General features: G+C 23.6%; 1 protein-coding gene across 3 annotated transcripts in view; it reads right to left on the reverse strand.

The window, feature by feature from the left end:
* The window catches only part of LOC122501383 (5-hydroxytryptamine receptor-like), a 210,035-nt gene that overhangs the window by 43,820 nt on the left and 140,180 nt on the right, over positions 1-26,035 (reverse strand). For 2 of the 3 annotated variants that reach the window (XM_043610788.1, XM_043610787.1), the window contains 2 exons: positions 10,887-11,006; positions 9,792-9,915 (listed from right to left, as the gene is read on the reverse strand). In XM_043610788.1, coding sequence (XP_043466723.1) covers positions 9,792-9,915; positions 10,887-11,006 — 244 coding nt within the window. The remainder of the gene's footprint in view (positions 1-9,791; positions 9,916-10,886; positions 11,007-26,035) is intronic. The other variant, XM_043610789.1, reaches the window with a different exon arrangement.

Raw genomic sequence — 26,035 nt, forward strand, 5'->3', positions numbered from 1 at the left:
TTTCTATTTTTAACTAACAATTCTGTGGAATTAATTTTTTTTGAGAAACTTTAATTGCGGATTTTTTTTGACAACTTTTTCAAAAATTATTAAAAATAATGGATTCATAGAAGATGTTTAGTTAAAAACAAGAAAAAAATTCAATATTGTAAAAATTTAAAAACTATTTCAAAAATTCAATTATTTTCAAGAGTAATAATATTCTTCGCAAAAATTAAATATTATTCAAAAGTAATAACATTCTTCTGAGGGATTCAATTATTTTCACAAATAATAAAACTTATTACAGAAGTCAATTATTTTTAATACAATTTTAATCGAATTTTTCGAAAAATGTAATTATTCTTAAAAATTTTTTTTAAATTCGTTGATAGAATTTAATTATTTGAAAAAAGATTCTTTATGGGAATTGAATTTTAAGAAACATTCAATTATTCAATACATTATTTATTTGCATTTTATTTGTATTTAAATAATTGAATTCTACTAGAATTTTCTAATAAAAATTGATTCAAAAATTAATTTCAGTTAGAATTTTAGATAATAATTGAATATTAAAAGCAATATAGCGTGAATTTTTAGAAATAATTGAATTTTGAAATTAATTTTTTTTGAAAAAGTTTTATCGAATTTTTTAAATATTATTTTAAGTTTTTAGTTTTTAATATTTATTTAATTGAAGAATTTACGAATAATTGAAATTTCGTAAAATTGAATATTGTAAACAGTTTTGAAAATTGTCAAAGAACTTTTTCGAAAATTATTAAAAAATAATCGATTCAAAGAAGAATTTTAATTAAAAATTCTGGGAAATTATAATTAAATTGTAAATGACAATTTTTTTTGTATGATTTACAAATTTTAAATAACTATCTAATTTTAATTGTTTTATTAAGAAAATAATTGAAATGATTTTCAAAAAAAAAAATTTTTTCAAGTTTAATTACATAAATTTATTATTTTTATTATTTTTTTTCGAGATAAAAAGTTATATTAAAAGGAAACGTTTAAATTTTTTTTCTAAAGAGAAAACAAGGTACATGGTGAAATTCCAAGTGTAAGACGGATAAGAAAGAAAGTTTAGCAATTCATTTCTCGTTCCTGAGGTCTTTAGAAACAAAGACGTTTCGAGTTGAAAGATTGGAGCGAAATGAACATTCTTCCAGAGTAGTTTTCAATTAAATGAAATTCAAGTTGAATTTCTTTCAATCCACATCCTTGTCTCTTGAATTTTTTTTTCGATTTCTAGACACTCATTCTTTATTTTTCCCCCATTCTTCTTTTCTCTTTATTTCTATCTTATATTTTAAAGTTTCTTTCTTTTTTTTTTGAATTTTTCTATAGTGTAGAGTTTGATGACAATTTTTTAAATTAAAATAGTTTTTAGAATAAAAAAATTTTTTTTTTTCTGTTTCAAATTTCTTTCAATCGTTATTGAAAAAGTTTTCTTTTGATTCTGACTGCTTCATTATATTATTATTATTATTTTTATTACATAAGTAATGTTATTTAGTATTTACTTTTAATGTTAACGGAACCAACCCTTTATTAAAAAAAGGAGAGAGAAAAATATTATTATTATATTATTTTTGTTATAAATAAATTTTTATAATATAAAAATATTTTTTTCTATTTTTGAAAAGATTTTTCGCCGAAAAAATAGAATGGAAAATATTGATATTGTCATGTGAGATTAATTTTTGTTAATAAGAAAGTTTGTTACGAGACAATAAGTATTAATAATTTAATATTCTGCTCTCGAGGGGGCCAAATATAATATACAATATTCGATGGATTACACAGTGGGAGTAGATTATGAAGAAGGAATTTGATAATTAAGTCAGCGTGTTATAGCGGACGACCGCGACAATTCGTATCCGGCATTATAGACTCTCATCATAATTCTAAAGATCGCACGGATTTAATTTCCTATTGTAACAAAACCTGAATTTCCCGTACCCTTTTAAATTCAATCTCTTATTATTATTATTATTATGAAGCGCGCAAAAAGGTTTATGTATATAGTCTCTTCCTTTCAGGAATCGGTATTTATTAAAATTACACTTTTAACAGTCCAAGTATATGAAAATTTGCTAAACTCGCCCCCATTGTTCTTCGTTCTCTATCCTTCGGATTAGCACGTCATTTTCAAACAAGGAAAAGTTTCTTTTTTCATTTATTACACGTCGGAAATTATTCTTGTCTTGAGAGTTTTCACATTGTTTCGCGCAATTATTTTTTAATTTCTATTTATCTTTGTCATTTTTTTAAAATTTATTTATTTTTATGTTTTTATTGACTATTTTTCTCTTCTGTTTATAAACTTTTTTAAATTTTGTTTATTAATTTTGTTTCTACTTTGTTTATTAATTATTTTTCTATTTTATTCATTAATTTTATCCTATTTAAGTTTATAATTATTTTACTATTTTGTTAATTAATTATTTTTCTATTTTATTAATTAATTTTTGTTCTATTTTAGTTTATAATTATTTTACTATTTTGTTAATTAATTATTTTTCCATTTTATTTAGTAACTTTATTTATGAAAAAATTGTAATTATTTTAATGTAGAAACTTTAAGAACATTTCGAACATTCTAGAAATTCTTGTTTCTTTATTACATTCTCATCACATGAGGATTTTTTTTTATTTGTTTCTTATTTATTTTTCTCAAAAATATAAAATGTCAAATTTAAATTAGATTTATGAAACGATTGCATGATAAAAAAAAAGAAAAGATTCTAAAGGGATAGGAGAAGCATTATGCACCTTGATTTTTGATTTGTTCGATCGTCGATACAAGAGAGTTCATAAATTGGCCAATATCTCAGACCGTCACGCGAGCAAGTCTCGTTGAGGAAAGTTTCATGTTCCTTCAGGTTATATCATGTACCGTGTTACTCTTTTCTCTCTCTCTCTCTCTCTCTCTTGCTTCCTGCCGCTCTATACTCTCTGGTGAAATACCACCCGCGAAATACGTTACACGTTATGTTAAAAAAAAAAAAGAAAAAAAACGGTTGACGTCCACAGAACGACAAGATTCTACAACGAGAAAGCCAAGATGGACAGTTGGATTTATTTTCTAACCAGAGGGCGAGATGAAAAAATATATTTTTTTCGTTAGCCTTGTAGAAGACTGTATAACCCTCGGGGGTTAGTCGAAGACTAATATCATTTCCCAAGAACGAAAGAGAGATTGAGTAGTGTAATTTTTTATTTGGACAAAATTTTCAAGTCAAATATAAGGGTTTTGTAACAAAAATGGTTTTGGAATAATATGTACTAGAAGCGTCCTCCCTGTCCCTCCCCGTCCTTTTTTAATTCAATTTAACTCTTAAAATTATTTATAAAATTTTAAATTATAATAATTTTTATATTATAAATATTATAAAATATTTTAATAATTTTTTCTTTATTAAATCATTTCTTAATTAATTTTTTTCGGAACTTTATAACCGAATCTATTATAAGTTTCAAAACGAATTGAATGAATTAAGAAATTAATAAATAGAGAAATTTTAAAAGTGAAAATTACAAGAAAGAAGAAAAGAGAAATAAATGATAGATATATGTCAGTAGTAAAAGTAAATTTTAAGTCAGACAATATTAGTAAAATTTCTTTAACTCTAATGTCAGTAGTAAATATAAATATGAAGTCAGACAGGACTAATAAAATTTCTATAATTCAAATTTTAGTGGTAGAAATCAATTTCAAGTATCAGACAGAACTAAAAAAATTTTTCTAATTTTAATGCCAGTAGTAAATATAAATGTTAAGTCAGACTATTAATAAAATTTTGGCAATTCAAATCTCAGTAGTAAATCTAAATTTCAAGTCAGACAGACTTAATAATTTCTATAGAAACAAGTTAGTGGATATAGCAAAAATATTTAGAAAATTTAACAATACTTAAAAAAATGACCTAAGACATTCGTCTTAGGTCATTTTTTTAAGTATTGTTAAATTTTCCAAAAGTTTTGCTTTTCTTCTATAATCAATTTTTTTACATTTCGACCTAGACTGTTTATAATAATGATTTACGCGCCTTGGGAATTATTAATTTTCTTTTCTTTAGTATTTTTCAATTTATTTTCCGTAGTTTTATTAAATTGATCGATAAATAATAATCGAAGTGGTCACGAAATGAAAATATTTCAATTTATTATTAAAGCTTTTCTTTTTTAAAAAAAAAACATAGTTATGGTACAGTGCAGTCAGCAGTACAATCTTAAACTCTATACTTTAAAGTTATGAGTTCACTAAAATGTTATGAGATAGCTTATACTTTGTTCAAGATTAAAAACCATTCTTTCTTCTCTTCTTTTTTTTCCTTTCGTTTTTATTTTACGATTCAAAATATTTTTAATATTAAAAATAGTTTTTTTATAGAAAAAAAGGAAGAAAAATGGAAATTGGAATTTTAAAATTAAGAAATAATCGAATTCTTTTTCTGTAAATTGGAATTTTTAAATTGAAAAATAATTCTTGTTCTGTAAATAGTATCGTTAAATGCGATTGATTTGATTTAAAAAAAAAAAAAAAAAAAAATAGAAGAGAAGAGAAGAGAAATGGAAATAATTTGTAAATTGAGTTTTGACTTCTGACTGCTGCTTTTTTATTCGCGCAATTATATTTTATGCAAAATGAAAAAGGGATATGAGAAGGGGGAAAAAGGAAAAGAGAAAATATATATTTGCCATGACTGTCTGAGGTATCTTGTGTGTATATATCTATACAGTACGGGAGAGAGAGAGAGAGGGGGAAAGGGGGATTATTACAACCCTGGGGCATTGTGCACAATGCTCTTGGTATATATATTCACCAGATATACCTGATTTCACGGAAACTGTAACACCCTCTATGTCGCCACCAAACATAAACCTCGTACATACTGAGAACTCAGGAGAACAACATTAATCTGTTACATCTAATTTAAACATGGTTTCTCCACTCTGAGAGTAGAGTCAGTTGTCCTCTGATAATTTCCACTTATATGATTCATATGCATTTTCAAGTTACACACTCACACATATTAACGTGTGTATATCTATAAAGAAAATCTCGTTTAAAAAACTAATTTAAAATAGCTATATAGGTGTACGTTGATTAAAAATTTTATTACTGCTAAACATGCGTGAAATTATAAAAGTTATACGCTGCATTTTCTATATTCCCGATAGAGACACGTCCCTTGTTTCGTTTAATATGTTTAAAAAAGAAAATTTAATGACATTTTTTTTATTACGGGTAAAACTAAGCCCTTTACCCCTCTTTGATGGGGGTGAATAAAATACGAGTGGCTCTTAGGATGTTATTTTTATATTGGACCAATGTTGGTCCAGGGCTTTGAGAGAAAAAATCAATAATTGAATATATGTTTAATTTGAATAATCGTATTTGGATAATAATAGCATAATAATAGTATAATAATTATTCGGCACATATTAACTATATTTATAGTTAATATACTTGTAGGGAATCATACACCTAATTATATATAAAAAACAGAATATAATGAATAATTTACTAGAAATAATAAAAATTAGAAAAACCGCTGCCAAGTTGTACATTTTTATAATTCTGGTGTTCATTTCATGAACACTTTGCTTCCTCATAGAAATAATAATAATTGAAATATAAGAATTACTTTTTATAAAAGGGTTAAAAATCATTAAATCTTGGTCCAAAAAATGTGTTTTTATATATTCTATAAGATGGTAATAATAGTTTAATAATTACACATAAGTTAATAAACAAGAATGTTGAAAAATGATATTTTCCACAATTTTTGATTTTTCAAATACCAATAATTTCATAATTTCTGCCCGAATCATGTTCAAAAATAGGTCAATCGAAACGTTTTTTAATGTTCTTCAAGTTGGTAATAATTTTTTGAAGTTACTTTTACATCATTTAAAAAAATTTTTATAAAAGTCTTATTTTTCAAAATTTTAATTTTTAAAAGTTTAATATCTCCGGTTAATATGGACGAAAAATGTTCAATTAGGGCTCAAAAGATGCGTCTAAAAAAACTCTACAAAACTAAATACAAAACAAAACTAAACTTCTACAGTTTTTATCAAAATTTTTAAAAAAGTCTTATTTTCCAAAATTTTTGATTTTTAAAAGTTTAATATCTCCGGTTAATATGGACGAAAAATGTTTAATTAGGGCTCAAAAGATGCGTGTGAAAAAACTCTACAAAACTAAAGAAAAAGATTTATAAGTGTCCTAACATTTTTTTAAGTTATGTCCAAAAAACGTTTTTTTACAAAATGAAAAATGCAAAAAAAAAATAGTTGAACTTCATGAATCGGGCTGAAAATACTCTCATTTTATGTCCCCCGGGGAGACCTACAATTTAAAAAAAAATTGAGGCCTTTAGCTCTTTCTCGTTCTGAGATATTGAGGCAAATGTAATGTTAGTACACACACACACACACACACACACATCGGGACAAATTTTTAAAATCCGTTTTTTGGACTTCGGAGGTCAAAATACGTCAAAATTTGTTTTTATTTGTTTAGAACATTTTTACGGGGAGTTCCTGTGCATATATAAAGTACTAAAGTATTAGGCATAATAAAAAAAAATTTATAAATATGTCAAAAAATGACAATCCAAAATTTTGCTAATACAAAGCTTCCTTTATGAGGAAGCAATAGAAATAATAAAATTTAAATACTTTTTATACTAAAACTTTAATAAAAAAAAAATATCTTCTCAGATGATAAGAATAACAAATTAAAATACTGATAAAAAACAGTAATTTTCGATTAAAAAGCGCTTTCGAATTTTGTCTGACAAAAAGAGAATTATACTACTAGTGGTTATATTTCTACACTTTTAAACGTTGTGTATGACTAAATAGGATTTTTACAACTTTAAAAAAGTTGAATAAACAATAAGAGGCTAAAATATTTGCTATATTCAACAATTTAATATTAGAATTAAATAATTTAGAATTTAACATTGTTAACAAAGACCTGAAATTGGCAATTTTGAAAAAAATTTTACTACTTTGTGATTTTTCACTCAAACATTAGAAAAAACGAGTAAAACTACTAAAAGAGAACAGTAAAATTCTGAAAAGTAGTCTGAAAAGTAGTCACAAATATTGTTTGATCGAAACAGAATTGTACTACTAGAATTTTTAATTCTCACAATGACATTTTATTTACATATACTACTTAAAAAATTATTAACTGTTAAAAATTGTCAGTTTTTCTTATCCATATTGAAAGAAAAAAACTACCAGTAGTAGAGGTCAAGGATAGATCAAACATAACATTTAAAGCATTTAAAACTGTTTGACCTAACATTGAGCTATACTACTGGTTGTAATATTAGTTTAATAGAACCATATTGTGTACGACTAAAACTGACATTTACGGATTTACTACTTATAACAAATCCTATAAGAGCTATAAACGATTTGTTTGACGAAAATTGATTTACACTACTGGATTTCGAACTGGAAAAAATAAAAATGATTAGTCTCAGTAAAATTAGAATTTGACACTAATTTTATATAATTTGTTAATAAAATTATTTACTACAACTAATACTTCTACTATTACTCTTTTCCATTGACCTCTACTACTGATTTTAAAATTCGAAAATTATTTTTGAATCTTTATGCTTAATAAAACTAAGTAATGATTGACTTATACTACTAGTTTTTAATTGGAAAAATATACATCGTTCTGTCTGACTAAAACTGATTTTACTACTTATAGACAAAAAATTAAGAATAAAAACGGTTTGACGTAACATTGACTTCCACTACTTATTCCAATAGTAGAAGGTTTTATATTTGAATTATTATATTTAATAAAAAAATTATATTTTCTTTTAATAATAAATTATTGAATTTTCCTGCCCTCTTTGAGTTAAACTACTAATTCTGCATTCGAAAAATAAAAATCAATATTTTTGACTAAAATTAATGTTTACATCTAATAACGTATTGTTTAAAATTTTAAAATCAGTTGTCTGACTATAATGGACGTTTACTACTAACAACATACTTTTTAATATTTATGTACCACTTGTCTGACTATAATTAACTTCTTTTACTTGTTATATATCCTTAAACTACAAGTTTTTGATTGGAAGAATATATATTGTTCTGTCTGACTGAAACTGGCATTTACTACTAAAAAACAAAAAAATTAACATTTAAAACTGTTTGACATAACATTGACTTTCACTACTAGTTCTAGTAATAGATTTTTATTGAATTTATTATGTCTGACTATAATTGACTTAAACTATACTAATTCTTGATTTAAATAATATATATCGTTCTGTCTGACTATAACTGTAATTTACTACTGAAAACATAAATTTAACATTTATTCAAACTGCTTGACTTAACATTGATCTCTACTACTAGTTGTAGCATTAGAAAATTTTTTATTTAATTAATTACGTCTGACTAAAATTAATATTTTCTGATAATAACATATTGTCTAATTGACTTGTAGAAATCATAAAATAATTTTTTATTTTATTTATAATTTTATATATTTTATTTGCAGTTCAATGAAGCAAGAGACAAACTGAAATTTTTACTATCTAGGGTTAGTTAATTTTAATAAATTTAAATTTATATTCCACGGTGATAAAATCACATATATATATCGGAAATGTGTGAAAATAAATTCAGAACTACTGTTTGAATAAATAAATTTATTAAAATTTCTACCGGAACAAATGTGGCATTATAAATATAAAACTTAAGAAATTCATTGAATCGAATGGAAATCGAAAACTCTAACTTTCGGTCAGTGGTCATATTCTATTCAAACCAATTGCATTTTTAGTTTCAAACTCAATTCAAACTATATATAAATTGTGAAATATATCGAAACCACTGGAAACATCTTTTTTTCCTCGTGTACATTTATACCATTTTATTGCAAAATATTTGCAAAAAAAAAAAAAAAAATACAATTTCAACTAATTGGTAAAAATTTCTTTTTTTTGGGAGGGGGAATTCATTTCGGCCGTATTTATTGGTATTGATGCCACAAAATAGGATTACATCGAAAGCTCGTAATATATTTTTTTTTCGTTATCTCAAACTCTGATTGATGGAATCAACAAAATGCCGGGTAATAAAATTTTCAAAATATTGAGCCAAATACAATAACTATAAAATTGAAATGGCTTTATCGTTTCGATAAAATTGAATCCCAAAAAGGCGTGCAATAAAGTCGAAATTTATTTGCATTAAAGATTTTTTTCGAAAATTTTTGTTTACCTTGCAAATTGTTCTTTTAAAAATCAAGTTATAAAATAAAGTTATAAAATAATTTTTATAACTTGATTTTTAATTTAATTTTATATTTGTCTGGTAAGTTTTTTTCAATTATTCCGTTTTGTAGTAACTACTGTTTTTTGTAATTAATTTTTTTAATAATTAAAATAACGATAAATTTGTTAAGAATTTAATTATAAAATTAATATTTAATTAAAAATGAAACAAAGAAAACGAAGTAAATAATATTTTTCGAAAGTTTTTTTTAATGGTTCCCTTTGGGTTTTTTAGTTGATTAATAATTAGAATAACTTAATAAGTTCGTAAATGATAGAATTGGATAATTAATTGAAAAAGAAAAAAAAACAAAGTTAGTAAATATTTCTTTTTTTTTTGCGAAATCAAATGAAGTGGAGTTAGTTTAACCGTTCTCGCCTCAATTCAAAAGCAACACTATTTCATTGTGGTGTAGGTTAACTACACTTGTAGTTTATTTTGAAAGTGGAGGAAAAAAAACTAACCTATCGAGAGCGATGGCAACCAAATGCAATATCGAGGCTGTGCAGCACAGAACGTCACTGCTGGTCCACATGTCACAAAGTTCCGGTCCGAGAGCCCATTCATGAGACACTTCGTACACGGCTCCTGTCGAAAATTTCACACTAAAGCCAGAGAAGCATTACGAAACACATTTATTTTTTCCCTCTTTTTTTAAAAAAAGGAAAAATTAACTCCACATATTTCAAACTATATTTAATTTATATTTTTAAAAAATGAATAATTAACTCTACATATTTCGTACTATTTAATTTATATTTTAATTGAAATCAATTTTAGTTAAAACTGTTTTTTGAGAGAGTAATTATTTTTATTGCAAAATTCTCTTGTTGCTTTTAATTTTTTTTCAACAGAAATTTAATTAATACAGATAGCAATTATTTTATTTGCACGTGTTTTCAATTTTTGATTTTTTTATATAATTTTGAACAAATATATAAAAATGTCAAATTAAAATGAAATAATATATATTTAACGCTTTTCTTTCTATATAAAAATTTTATTTTTATTAACAATAAGGTAATTAACATTGTTAAAAAAATGTTTTATTCGTACTTTTTTCAATTTTTCATTTTTAATATAATTTTTACTTTTATTTTATTTTTATTTATTTTTATTTTACTTGACCTTTTTCGTTTAAAATTTGTTCTTGTATTTTTATATTTATCAACAGTTTAATTGTTTTAGTTATAATTCCTTTATTCATTTTCTTTAATTTTTCTTAAAATCTTTACATTTTCTTATTATAAATCTTTTTTCATATAAACCTTTTTTTATTTTATAATTTTTCTTTTGCTTGTCAAGCTTTTGAAATAAATAAATTTTTAGTCTTTATTTAACAAATTCTCTATTTGACTCGAAATAGAGTAAATTTTTCTTTTTTCTAAAAAAAGAGAAAAAAATGTGATATTCGCAAAAAAAAAAAAAAAAAAAAAAAGAGAAAACTCTACATTAGAATATTGATGAGGCAAAATTAGTATTGTTAATGAATAAAAATGAATGTTAGTTCGCGAATGATTGAGAGAAATGAATATGATTTTTATGGTGAATATAGTTACCCAAAGGCATGACTAAAAGAGCCACTAGAAGATCCGCAACGGCAAGAGAGAGAATCAAATAATTGGCTACACTCTGCAAATTGCGTTCCAGTACAATGGCGGCTATCACGAAAACGTTGCCTGTAACAAAGATTAATGATTCGTCAGAGAGAGAGAGAGAAAGGGGGGGATTGAGAGAGAGAGAGAAGGTTTTCCCTAGCCAGTGTCAAACGGTTCCTACAAAAGTCCGCTCCATTTCATTTAGTAAATATAGTCATTAATAATTTATATCATTTGACAATTGTCATATGCAACAGTAGAAAATTTACCATATATTAAAGATAATTTAAGTGAGGCGGAAAATAGTTAAAAGCTATTTAAATTATTTAAATTATTTAAATTCAAACTATAATTTACAGTTTTTTAATTTAAATAATACTCACTGTTAACTTGAAATAAATTGCAACGAATTAACACTAAAAATGTGGATCAAATAAAAAATTTGATCTAAATTTTTGGTATCAATTTGATACACTTTAGTATCGTAATTTGATACTTTCAAGAAATCTGTAATTATATTTTTGTTTTATAATTGAAATAGAAAAATAATTGGACAATAACAAACAAATTACATTTATATAAAAGGAATATAAATTCTTATGATATTAATAGCACTGGTAGAAGTCAATTTTAGTTTGACTGAGAGTTTATGATTTTGTAATTTTATTCGTTGTAATCGTCAATTTTTCAACAGACGGAAGGATTTGGATTCTAATTTTGGGAACAAGTTGTAAAAGGCAATTTAGTCAGACAAAAAAAAAACAGAAAATGCTTGCGAATCTCTAGTAGTAAACGTCGGTTTTAGTCAGACAGCGTAGACAGTATATTCTTTCAATGCAGAACAAGTAGTGGAAGTCAATTATGGTCAGACGGTTTATGAATTTTTAACAGTATGTTATTAGTAGTAAACATCAATTTTAGTCAGACAGATTGATGTTTATTATTTTACTACAGAGTAAGTAGTGTGAGTCAACACAGGTCGGACAATAATACAATTTTTCATTACTAGTAAACATCAATTTTAGTCACAGATATGAATTTAATTGAAAAACCGTTATTAAAATTAGTAGTAGAGGTCAATGTTAGGTCAGACAGTTGTAACTGATAATTTTTTATCATAAGTAGTAAATATCAGTTTTAGTCAGACAGAACAAAGTATATTTTTCAAATTTAAATTTACCTTAAGGCCAAATTCATTTTGAATTCGAATTCGAATTTGTTATAAGTGTCAGTTATTAATATTCTAATATTATAATCAGTAGTACAGGTAAATGTTTGGTCAATTAATTACGATTAATTTTTCATAGAATTTTATTGCTTTCTTTTAGTATTTTTATTGATATTTTAAAAAGTTGTATTATATTTTTAAGGAAAAATTGCTAAAAAATATAAGAAACTTCAGTAGTAAAGGTCTATTACTTATTAAACAGACTTAAAAGTTAATTTTAAAGTAGTAAATATCAGTTTCAGTCATACAGAGCATTTCAAATATTCTAATATGAGAACCAGTAGTATAGATTAATGTTAAGTCAAACAGTTAAACTTTTTTTTATCAAATTTTTGCAAATAGTAAATGTAGTAGTAGGAATATTATAGTAAAGTTTTCTAAAGTTATTGTGTTTATTCTTGAAATCCAATTTCACTTAAATATTTCAAAATTAATTCAATTTTAAAAGAATTGCGTTTACAATTTTCATAAGTAGATAAACTTGAAAAGAATATAATTTAAAATTTTATAAAATTTCAATTTCAAATGAATTTAATTAGAAATATAAAAAAACTTAGATTTTGAAAAAATCTTAATAACTAAAATTGTTATGAAATTAGTTAAATTCTTTAATATATATTTAATTGATTATTAATAATAATGAATTTATAGAACAATTTTAGTTAAAAACATTAAAACAAATTGAATTTTGAAGCAATTACAAATGATTGCAGAAATTCAATTATTTTCAAAAATAGTAAAATTCTTCTCAGAAATCCAATTATATTCATAAATTTTAATAAAATTCTTGGCAAAATTTTAATTATTTTCATAAACTTTCCTCAATTAAATGATTTTTAATATCTACTACTTTAATAAAAATTACTAAAAGAATTCAATTTAGTTACACAAATTTTAATAAAATTCTACGCAAACATTTCATTATTTTCATAAATAATAAAAATTTCACAGGAATTCAAATATTTATAAATTATTTTCATATATTATTCAATTATTTTTATTAATAATAACATTTTTTGCAGGGATTCAATTATTTCTCAAACTTTCAATAAAATTCTTGGCAGAATTTCAATTATATTCAATACAATTTTCATCAAATTTCTCGAAAAATGCAATTATTCTTAAAAATTCTATTAAAATTTGTCAAAATTCAATTATTTAAAAATTTTTAAATATAATTCTTTATGAAAATTTAATTTTAATAAACATTCAATTGTTCAATAAAATATTTTTATAGCAAAATAATTGAATTCTTGTAGAATTTTCTATTAAACATTTAATTATTTTTATAAATAATAAAAATTACATAGGAATTCAATTATTTACAAATTATTTTCATAAATAATAACATTTTTACAGAGATTCAATTATTTTCATTAATAATAAAACTCCAAGCAGAATTTTAATTCTTTTTAATACCATTTTAATGGAATTTCTTGAAAAAAGTTATTTTTCTTAAAAATTTTATTAAAATTTGTCAAGAGAATTCAATTATTTGAAAATTTGTTGATAAAATTCATTATCAAAATTCAATTTTAAGAAACATTCAATTGTTTAATAAAATATTTATTTTTATAGTTAAATAATTGAATTCTGGTGGAATTTTCTAATAAATATTGATTTGAAAATTAATTTTAAATTAAAATCTTTGAAAATTTGAACTTATTATCCTTTTAATTAAGAATTCTACAGAATTAATTTTTCTCAATAAGTTTAATGGAATTTTTTTTTAATTATTTGAAATTTTTAATTTCTAATATATATTTAATTAAAGAATGTCAGAATAATCGAAATTTAAAGAAGTTGAAATTTATTTAGTTGAAAATTCTAAAAATGAATAATTGTAATGATAAAAATAATTTTTAAAGAAGTTACAGTAACAAAGTAGCATATTTTTAATTATTATAAAACATGAAGAAAGCGATCACTCCGAGTCGATGAAAAATAACAAAAAACTTGTTCACAAATTATTTTTAAAAAATTGACTTAAAGAAGAATTTCAGTTGAAAATTCTAGAAATGAATAATCGTAATGATAAAAATAATTTTTAAAGAAGTTACAGTATAACAAAGTAGCAAGTTTTAATTATTATAAAACATGAATTATTTCAAATTTTTGAATATCTTAATTTTTATTAAAAAAATGATTTATTTAAAAATAAAGTTATTGATGTTTTCGAATAATTTTCGTTTTAAAAAATCTGGAAAAATTTCGTTTTTTAAACTGGAAAAGTCAGGGAATTTGAAAAGAGGAAAAGCGTGTGGCAACCCTGAAAACTATAAGACAACTGTGACTAATGCACATATAAATATTGAGATTTTTCTGATGTTAAAAGAAAAAAAAATTGATGGTATTTTTGACTCGTCTTTATAACACTTGCGGAGAGAATAATAAGAAATATGCGGCGCGCTTGTTTCGCGATGAGATTGTTGCTTGTAATCCCAGGAGAAGAATTTCTTTTGAGATTGGTATTATAAATCAACATGCTTGTTCGTCGACAGTACTGCCTACAGCAACAGCGATATTGAACTCTTGAGTTTCTTATCCATAACCAGTGTGGAATTTATATATCTATATACATAAACCTATATACAATGTTTTCATCATGATGACGAGTTTAAGTGCGTAACAAAAGTCTTTTGTTCATTTCCTCCGGTAAATATTGAAGAAAATCAGATTTCACCATGTATACTCTTGGAAAATATGAAAATTATAAATTGAAAAATTTTCCTTCTTCTTCTTCTTCTTCTTCTTCTTCTTCTTCTTCTTCTTCTTCTTCTTCTTCTTCTTCTTCTTCTTCTTCTTCTTCTTCTTCTTCTTCTTAGAGTATAAAAGGAAATTTTGTTACAATTCTTTTTCTCTAATACAGTAAAAAAGAAGTTCCAAGTATTAAATTTTTATTGTCATTTGTAAAGTTTAATAAAACGGGTAATATAGAGAAATAAAGTTTGGAGCAATTTTCAAGTGACAATGTTGAGAATCATTGTGAGATTTTTTTTTCAAACGTCATTCCATTCTTTGTGTTGTAACTTGAATTGTGAAAAAAGTCGCGGAAAAGATAGTAAAGTTTTCTCTTGTGCGCATTTTCACCCACAAACGTTGAAAATTGCTCTCTGACTTTCCTGGTTTTGAAACTTATAGAAAAGTTTGTTAAGTTTTCGTCATCCCTTGGGCATTCATTGTTGGTCCTTCACATACAGTATACATATATATACTTACTGAAATTGCAGCTTTATACATGGAGATAAAACTTGATCATATCACTCCATTTAATTCCCTCCCGAGTCGAAATTTAAGCCCTACTTTCACCCTGAATTTTCAGGGTCTATTGAGTGATAGGAGTAGTAAAGTAGGGTCTAATTCTAATACAATTAGACCCTACTTTGACTCCCAAAATAGGCGGAAATTTGCCAATCTTCCATTTGGAGAAGCAAAGGAGGGTCTACTTCTAAGAAACCTATACCGTACTTTTAAACCTCGTAGACCCTACTTTCATACTCCTAGACCCTACATTCTAAAAGAAAATTTAGAATTATTTTTTAATGCATTACTTGAAACACTGCAAATGCAAAAAGTACTCCAAATTCATAAATACTGATGTGTTTTATAGCGTCTATATACACTTCGTGTATATAGACGCTATAAAACACATAAAATTCCACTTTTACTCATCCCTAGTGCTTCAATTGAATCTGAGCAAATCTTCAAATTTTTCTTTTTCTAATTGTAGGGTCTAGGAGTATGAAAGTAGGGTCTACGAGGTTTAAAAGTACGGTATAGGTTTCTTAGAAGTAGACCCTCCTTTGCTTCTCCAAATGGAAGATTGGCAAATTTCAGCCTATTTTGGGAGTCAAAGGAGGGTCTAGTTTTTAAAAATTGTATTGAAATCAGACCCTACTTTACGACTGCTAAACCTGAATAAGCCCTACATTTTCAGAGGCTAAGTAGGGTCTAAATTTCGACTCGGGCTCTCTTAGAGAAATATCAAATAGAATAGAATATTTTTTATCTATTTTTTTTTTTAATTTTTATAATTTTTTTTATTTAAGTTCAATAATAATTAAAGTTATTTTTCTTACTGATAATTTTTTCATTACATATTTTTTTGTATATTATATACTTTTTTAAAAAAATTTATTTTATATTATATGTAATGAAATATTTATACTATTCATATATTTTTATTTTTACTATTCATTTATTATATTTATTTGAATTATAATTACAAACTGTTAAGCGCAGAAAACATTTATTTTAAATAGTTTCAGTAATTTTTTTTTTTACTTTATTTATTTGTCTTGATCAAATATTGTTTAATGTTGCCTTCAGAAATAACAAAGAATGGCTGACTTACTGAAGGGTTTCGGATAGTACAAAAGGAATTGTGTGTTAGTGTATGTGTGTGGGTGTGTGTTTGTGTAACTTGACAGGATTTCAAAAGGGTGTCAGTGACACCTGCGGATTCGACCTTTATATTACATTTACCTTGCCAACCACAAAGATCAACCGCTTTGATCTTAAATTACCTTTTCTCACTAAAGTTCATTACTTCGAATCGTGAAACAAAAGCCGAGAAAAGTGACAAAACATTATTTTCTAAGTTCTCATTATTCAAATAAAAAAAAACCTAATTAATATTGTTTATTGCATAAGTAAAAAATTGTTTATTCGTTAAATTAAAATAATTAAAATGTATCAATAAAAAAGGTGATAATAATAATAATAATAATAATAATAATAATAATAATAGTAAAAATGGAGGTAATAATAATAGTAACAATAGAATAAAAATAATGGAATAGTAATAATAATAATAATGAGATTTTGAGATAGAAGCTTAAAAATGTTTAATCCGCTGATTGAAAGTGAGAGACAATTATTAAAATGTAATATCAGATATATATAAAGACTAAATAGAAATTAAGATAAAGGAAGAAGATGTAGTGGAAGAGTAGGGAACATAATCTTGATAGAGAATCCCTTTTGTCAGAGTCGTGAATAACTTGCAAACCACACTAAAGGAAAAGTTCAATGAAACTTTGTCTGAAAGCGTCAGTCTTGAAATAAACGAATATACATAGACAGGAGAAGTGAATCGCGTAGGAAACTCGAGTCGTTCTTAATTTAAACTGTAAAATTAAAATACAGTCTCACTATATACTCATATATATATGTGACACTCGAAGGTGAAAATCTCTCTCAAAAAAAAGTTTTAAGTTATGTTTATTAATTTTTAACTGATAATACAAAAGAAGGATTAATTTTCAGTACATACTAATTAAATTTATATCCATTTCACATCCAAAATGTTCGATAAAAATTGTTCTTTATCACAGTTTTTTTTTTAAAAGTATCAAGTCAAAAACTCTAAATCTTAATCAGCAAAAATTTCACTGATTTCAATTCAATGGATGAGTTTTTTTTGAGAATTAGTAGAATTTCACTGACAATCAGTGATTTTGACTAATTCTCAGGGAAATTTTTAGTGAAATTCCACTAATGAATTAAAAAAAAAGCGTCCACTGAATTCAAATCAGTGAACTTTTAACTGATTCAGATTTAGAATTGTAAAAGGCAATTTAGTCAGACGAAACTAACAGAAAATGCTTATGAATATCTAGTAGTAAACGTCGGTTTTAGTCAGACAGCGTAGACAGTATATTCTTTTATTGCAGAACAAGTAGTAGAAGTCAATTATGGTCAGACGGTTTATAAATCTTCTGCATTACGTTATTAGTAGTAAACATCAATTTTAGTCAGACAGACTGATGTTTATTATTTTACTACAGAGTAAGTAGTGTGAGTCAACACAGGTCGGACAATTATACAATTTTTCAATACTAGTAAACGTCAATTTTAGTCACAGATGTTAATTTAATTGAAAAACCATTATTATAATTAGTAGTAGAGGTCAATGTTAGGTCAGACAGTTGTAACTGTTAATTTTTCATTATAAGTAGTAAATATCAGTTTTAGTTCTAGTTTCATTTTTCAAGAACTATCATAAAATTATGACTTACAAATTATTTAATGAATAATTTTTACAATTTTCATAAATACTAGATTGATAGAAGAATTTTAGTTAAAAATACTAAAAAAAATTTAATTTTGGAAAAGTTACAAATGATTCCAGAAATTCAATTATTTTTAAAAAATTTTAATAAAATTCTTGGCAAAATTCCACAGGAATTCATTTGTTTACAAAATATTCAATAAATTTTTTCGAAATAATTCAATTATTTCTATAAATTATAAAATTTCCACAGGAATTCAATTATTTAAAAATTAAAATACAAATTTTTTCGAAAAATATCAATTATTTAAAAAGATTTTTATAAAATTCGACGAAAGAATTCAATTATTAAAAAAAAAATTTAACAAAGTTCCTTTCAAGGATTCAATTATTTTTATAAAAATAATAAAATTCTTTAGCGAAATTCAATTATTTTTATAAACTTGCATAAAATTCGTTTGAATAATTAAATTATTTTCAAAAGTAATATAATTTTTAGCAAAAATTCAATTATGTTCAAAAATTAAAAAAAAATTGTTGTCAAAATTTCAAATATCTTTATAAATAGTAAAATTTTTTACTGCGGGATTCAATTATTTTTGTAAATAATAAAATTCTTTTTAGGAATTCAATTATTTTCACAAATAATAAAACTCATTGCAGAATTTCAATTATTTTTAATACAATTTTAATCGAATTCTTCGAAGAATGTAATTATTCTTAAAAATTTTATTAAAACAAAAGAATTCAATTATTTATAAATTTATTCATAAAATTCTTTATGACAATTCAATTTTAACAAACATTCAATTGTTCAATAAATTATTTATTTTTTAATTTAAATAATTGAATTCTTCTAGAATTTTCTAATAAAAATTGATTTAAAAATTAATTATTACCGAATGATCGATTTATTATTTATGAAAATAATAATTGAATTCTTCCAAAAAAATTTAATACGTTTTTTTTAAATAATTGAATTTTTTGAGAAATTTTACTACGTATAAAAATAATTGAATTCTTGCGAAGGATTTTATTGGGATTTTTGTGAATAATTAACTTTTATTTGAAAAATTGTATGGTAATTTAAATTATTACAAAACATGAAGAAGACGATGTTTTGTAATAATAATATTCTTATATGTTGTTGAATTTCAAAAAGGCTTGAATTTGAATGTTTTGAAGAATTTTAATTCCTACGGAAAAATAATAATGATTAAATATTTATTTAGAAAAGAAGTTATTGATGTTTTGGAATAATTTTACTTTTGAAGAAATTTGTAAATAAGTGTATTAAGAATATTTTTTTTGAGTATCTAATAATTGTTAAAGTGAATAAGAATATTCTGTAGGGTCAGGGAAAAGGGGAAAATTTTGTCTGGAAATCAGGGAAAAATAAAATTAAATATTTGTGGGAACTCTGTATAAGTATAGTGTCAGTTATTAATACTCTAATATTATAATCAGTAGTACAGGTAAATGTTAGGTCAAACAATTACGATTAATTTTTCGTACAATTTTAATACTTTCTTTTAGTATTTTTATTGATATTTCAAAAAATTGTATTATATTTTTAAGGAAAAATTGCTAAAAAGTACAAGTTTATTATTAATTGCAATTTGTATTTTTGTTAATTAATTCCAATTAATAATAAAACTAATAACAATTAATTCGAATCAATAAAATGACAATAATTTTCAAAAATGAATACTTTTAATTTTTTTTGTTATAAAAAGGAACAAATTACATTTGATTGTAAATTATTTAGGTTTTGAAACGATTTTTAAGTAAGTAGTTCCTTCCGTTATAAAGTGAATTTTTTTTATGTTATCAAATGGTGATAATCTTTAGTTTTTACTCTTTTTTTTTTTTTTCTTGCTATACACTGTAATGGCGGGTGATTTTTTTAAAATGTAATTTGGGTTGAACGAGATTAAACGTGTGGTTTTGTTTCTAGAGAAAAATTTGCCACTTTAATCGCGCGTGAAGTAAAGTTTTACAACCCCGATCTTTTCAGATTAGAGTTTTAGTTTATGAACTCTTCTTCCGGTGGCAGTCCCATTTCGAAAGGGATACACTCTCCTTCTCTTTCTCTCGCTCGCTCTCGAGATTCTTATCTACACGCTAGCTTCGGAAGTTCTAGATCGTCACATTAGAGAAGAATTAGCGTCTTTCCCCGCCTTTTGGATAAATTTTTTTCTACTTTCATTTAGTGAAAAAGATTTTAATATCGAATCACTTTTTTTCACTTGTTTCTCTTTTTTATTTATTTGGTATCAACGGATTTTGTAAATAAAACAAAAAATTTGATTCTTTTTTTTAAATTGTTTATTTGCTTTTAATTTCTTTTTCTTCTATCTCTTTCTCTCTTTTCTCTTATTAAATCTATTTCTAATTTTTAAGTCACAAGGAAACGAAAAAAAAATTGAAACAATTTTATAATTTAATTAACGATAAAATCAAGAGGAGATTTCCTTAAGCTACGATTTTCGATTCAATTTAATTTCCCCGATGAATTCAAAGTAATTAAGAAAGGAAGTGATGAAAAAAAGAGAGGAAAAAAATGATAAACAAGAAATTGATGGAGTGTAAAGAAATGCAGTTGAAATCTGAAGGCGATTGAAAAGGAGGAAATACTTGAGAGAGAGAAATGGGAAAAAGAAGGAATCGAGCAAGAGAGACACGATTGAGAAAGAAAAGGCGCAAGAAAAGTTTTTAATAACTGGAAAAGATTTATATATAGTTTTGTGGATAAAGTTTTATGCAGAGAGATGGAATAGAGGAAATCCCCTTATACATCACTCACACTTTTTTTTCTTTTTTTTTTTTTTTGTTTAACCCCACTCTAATCTAGTTGACGAGGAGTCGAAGATAACAAAGAGTACTTAAAAGTCTCACGTAAGGGAATTTCGTGGAAAAGTTTAACTTGAAATTTTAGGCGAGACGTTGGATAAAAGTGCTGAATTGAAAGCAGCTAACTTTCGTCTCTCTGCACGAGATGTGGTTAGCGACTAATAGCTGCCGAGTGTAAAGTTTCCGTCAGTCACCCTTCACCCCTAAACTTCCGGTATCCGATTACGTGTGCTTCGCGACTAACTCGTTAAAAAGTTTATTGGCCAACGTCGCCTGAAATCAGATTCTTCAATTCTTAACCTTAAATAATCTTCCTTCGCGGAACAATTTATTTTAATTTCCGAAATTCAAATTCCACGTGTACTTGAATATTTTTTAGGGCCATTTCTGCATGGGATTTAATGAATAATTAATGAATAATTTTTCTTAAATCATTTTAAAATTAATTGAATTTTAAAAGAGTTGCGTTTACAGTTTTCATAAAAAGATCAAATTTAAAAGGTTTTAATTTGAAATTTTGAAACATTTCAATTTTGAATGAATTTAATTCAAAATTTTAAAGAACTTAGATTTTTGAAAAATTTTAATAATTTAAATTCTTCTGAAATTAGTTACATTTTTTAATAAAAAATAATGGATTTACAGAATAATTTTAGTTAAAATCAATAAAAAAAAAATTCAATTTTGGAGAAGTTACAAATGATTGCAGAATTTCAATTATTTTCAAAAATTTTCCTCAATTCAATGATTTTCAATATCTACTATTTTAATAAAATTTTGCAAAAGAATTCAGTTATTTGAAAGAAAATTTAATAAAATTCTACGCAAACATTTAATTATTTTCATAAATAATCAAAATTTCACAGGAATTCAATTATTTTCAAAAATTTTAATAAAATTCTTGGCAAAATTTCATTTATTTTCAACAATTTTTCTCAGTTCAATGAATTTCAATATCTACTGTTTTAATAATGTTTTCCAAAAGAATTCAATTATTTATAAAATTTTTCAATAAAATTCTACGCAAACATTTAATTATTTTCATAAATAATAAAAATTTTACAGAAATTCAATTATTAAGAAATTTTTTATACATTTCTTCGCAATAATTTAATAATAAAATTCTTTCTAGAAATTTAATTATTTTTATAAACAATAAAAATTTCACAGGAATTCAATTATTATAGGTATATACTTATAATTGAATGTTAAAAGCATTATAACATGAATTTTTAGAAATAATTAAATTTTGAAAAGGTTTCAAATTGAAATCTTTGTAAATTTAATTTCTTCGTACTTTTAATTAACAATTCTGTAGAATTATTTTTTTTTGATAAAGGTTAATTAAAATTTTTTTTAAAATTATTTGAAGTTTTTATTATCTAATATAAATTTAATTAAAGAATTTCAGAATAATCGAAATTTCGTAAAATTGATATTGTAAATAAATGAAAAAATACAAAAATTTAAATAAATAATTGATTTAAAGGAGAATTTTAGTTAAAAATTGTCATGAATTTTTGAAAATATTAATTCCTATGGAATTAAGATTTAAAAAATTAATTTCCAATGGAAAAATAATAATGATTAAATATTTATTTAGAAAAGAAGTTATTGATTTTTTCGAATAATTTTACAATTAATGAAATTCGCAAATAAATGTGTTAAGAATATTTTTTTTGAGTATCTAAATCATTTTTAGAGTGAATCAGAATTTTTAAGGCAAAATTTTGTTTGTAAATCAGGGAAAAACAAAATTAAATTTTTGTGGCAACACTGATTAACTAATTACAATAAAAACTAAATTAATTATTAATTAATTAGTAATAATTATTACTAGTGATGAGTAGGTAATAATTAACAGTTAATAGTATGTATATTACTACTCAGTAATTAATAAGCAACAATTAACAATTGATAATAAATTAATAATTAGTAACCGTTAGTTAATAATAGAAAATAAATTAGTAATCAGTAATGTTTAATCTATAATTAATAACTGATAGTAATGAATAATAAATTGTTGATTTTGATACCAACAATTGATAACAAAAATTGATTATAAATTAAAAATAAATAATTAATAATAAATAATGATTATTATAATTACCGCAACAATTTATTATGATGTACAAAAAATTTATTTTATAAAAAATTAATTTTCGTAGAAAGAAAAAAAATTTTGTTTAATTACTTTCACAGTGGTTATGAAATATAATAAATAGAACTATTTCGAGTATTGTCATTCGTTACAATTTTTCTTGAACTGACTTTTTTTGTTATCTGCTTTTATACCTGGATACTGCAATTGTGAAAAATGTCCAAGACGTGCTGAGCATTAATCGATTATTTTTACTGCAGTTTCCAAAGAAATAAAGACTGGTTAGAAAAGTATTTGTATCCTATATTTGTTTTCATACATTTTGATTCTATATATCTGTGTATAGATATATAGATATTTATCACTGTTTATTCTCGTAGAGAGTGTAAAAAATAGTTGTACTATTTGACCTTATATTTTACACAAGATTTTTTTCCTTCTTTTTCGTTCCTTCACCACTATGAAGGCAATTTGTAAAATATATTTTCAAAAACAAGAATTATTTGGTGAAATTTCCATTTCGTGTACAAAAGAAAAATTTATTCTTTCGTGGAAATTTTTTTTTATTTATTTACAATGTTTGCGAATTATGGAAGAGAAGAAAACAACAATCCCCATTTAATTTAAATTTTAAATTCGTATTATTTATTTTTGCTTTTTAATTGTCACACTTTGATTTTTGGAATAATAATAATATGTATTTTTTTTATTCGTAAATGACGCAACGAATGAAAAGAAAATTAATAGAGAATTATTTTAATTTTTGATTTTGGTCAGGTTTCATATCTTTAATGTTCAAGTATCAAATATGTAATTCGTAGAAGATGCGAAGAAACTTTGATGCTACATTGTTAAAATTAGAGGCAGGTATAGAGTTTGGCTTAAAGCATCTTCACAACATGATAACTTTCTTGATGAGATGAATATACTTGAAATGACATCATCTCCTACTATCTTCAGTGATAATGAAGGTACTTTACCTTTAGCTCCTTGTAATGTAATATAAGACGCATAATTCATAAAAAATAAATTACATCCTACAATTTATCTTTTAATTGCTCTCAAACATTTTCGCTTTATAAAATTTTATTCACTTGCTCTCAAAAATCTTTCACAAAATTCCTCAATTAATCAATTTTTCCTACAGTGATAAAACTAATAATTTTAATAATTTTTTAAAATAATTTTGGAAAATTCAGGGAAATTTGAATTGGTCAGGGAAGTCGGGAAAAAGTCCGGGATTTTTATTAAAAGTACTGGAAAAAATTAAATTTTTAGAATTTATAAGAAAATTCTGGATTTTTGAGTCTCTTTGTTTTCCTCATTAACTATGAAATAGCCAAGAATCCTAATAGAAACCCTTCAATTTTTTCTATTTCCGATAATAATTTCTTTTTAAATAACTTAACTCTTGAAGAATATAAAATTACGACTTATAAATTATTAATGAATAATTTTACTTAAAAATTGCAAAATTAATTAGATTTCAAATGATTTGCGTTTACAATCTTCATAAATAGATGAAGTTCAAAGGTTTCAATTTTAAACTTTTGGAAAATATCAATTTTTAATTAATTTTAATAGAAATTTTAAGAACACCTGATTACAAAAATTCAATAAATTATTTTCAAAAGTGATAAACTTCTTTGAAATTTGAATAAATTCAATTATTTCAAAAATTAATAAAAATTCTCTTTAAAATTTCAATTATCTTTATAAATAATAAAATTCTTGTAAAAATTCCAATTATTTTAAAAATTTTTCATCATTACTATGTAAATAAAGTTTTTCAAAGAATTCAATTATTTAAATAAAAATTTCACAGGAATTCGATTACTTAGCAATTTTTTTATAAATTTCTTTGAATCAATTTAATTTTTAAAAATTTTTTTAATGAAGTTTCTCGAAAGAATGCAAATATATTCAGAGAATTGAAAAAAATTGTTCTGAAGAGTTCAATTATTTCGAAAAATTTAAATAAAATTCTTGTAAAAATTCTATTATTTACAATTCAATTATTTCTAAAACGAATTCAATTATTTTCACAAATAATTCATTTATTTATGGGAATTCAATTATTTAAAAAAAAATTGAATAAAATTCTTCACAAGAAATCAATTATTTTCATAAATAACAAAAATTATAGCAGAATTACAAATTATTTTTAATACAATTTTAAATAAAATGATAGAAAATTGCATTTATTCTTAAATATTTTTTTTTAATTCGCCGAAAGAAATCAATTATCTTAAACAAGAATATTTTTAATTATCCTTAGATTAATTATATTTAACTTCTGATAAATATTAAATTTACATTTTTTGCATTTCACTATAGTAGAATTATAATATTATTGATTGGTAATTAATTAATCTATTATTATCACATTTATTAAAAATTATTAAAACAAAAATAATGCTTTAAGGAAAAAGCAATAATTGAAAAAAAATTAAAATAATTTAATTAATTAATTTAATTACTGATTATTAATTAAATATAGTAATTGATTTATGATAAGATAGTTACTAATTAATTAGTTACTGATTGATAATTAACCAGTTACTGATTAACAATTAATTAGTTACTGATTAACAATTAATTAGTTACTGATTAACAATTAATTAGTTACTGATTAACAATTAATTAGTTACTGATTAATAATTAATTAGTTACTGATTAACAATTGTCAGGAAACTCTAAACGAAAATTGAATTTAAATCCAAAAACTTTTCGATAATTCAAAATTTAATTTACTTTTTATTTCTTATGTGGAATCTTATTATTTGGGTGTAGATGAGAGTACTTGGTTTTCATCTCTCAATTCAAGATTAATAGACTTTCTTTGCACGATTTTTACCTCTTCGCGATTTTTTCTCCTATTGACTGATTAGGAGTTACTTGTCATGGAGAAAAAT

Source organism: Leptopilina heterotoma, unplaced genomic scaffold, assembly GCF_015476425.1.
Source record: "Leptopilina heterotoma isolate Lh14 unplaced genomic scaffold, ASM1547642v1 Lhet_209, whole genome shotgun sequence".
Classification (NCBI taxonomy): domain Eukaryota; kingdom Metazoa; phylum Arthropoda; class Insecta; order Hymenoptera; family Figitidae; genus Leptopilina; species Leptopilina heterotoma.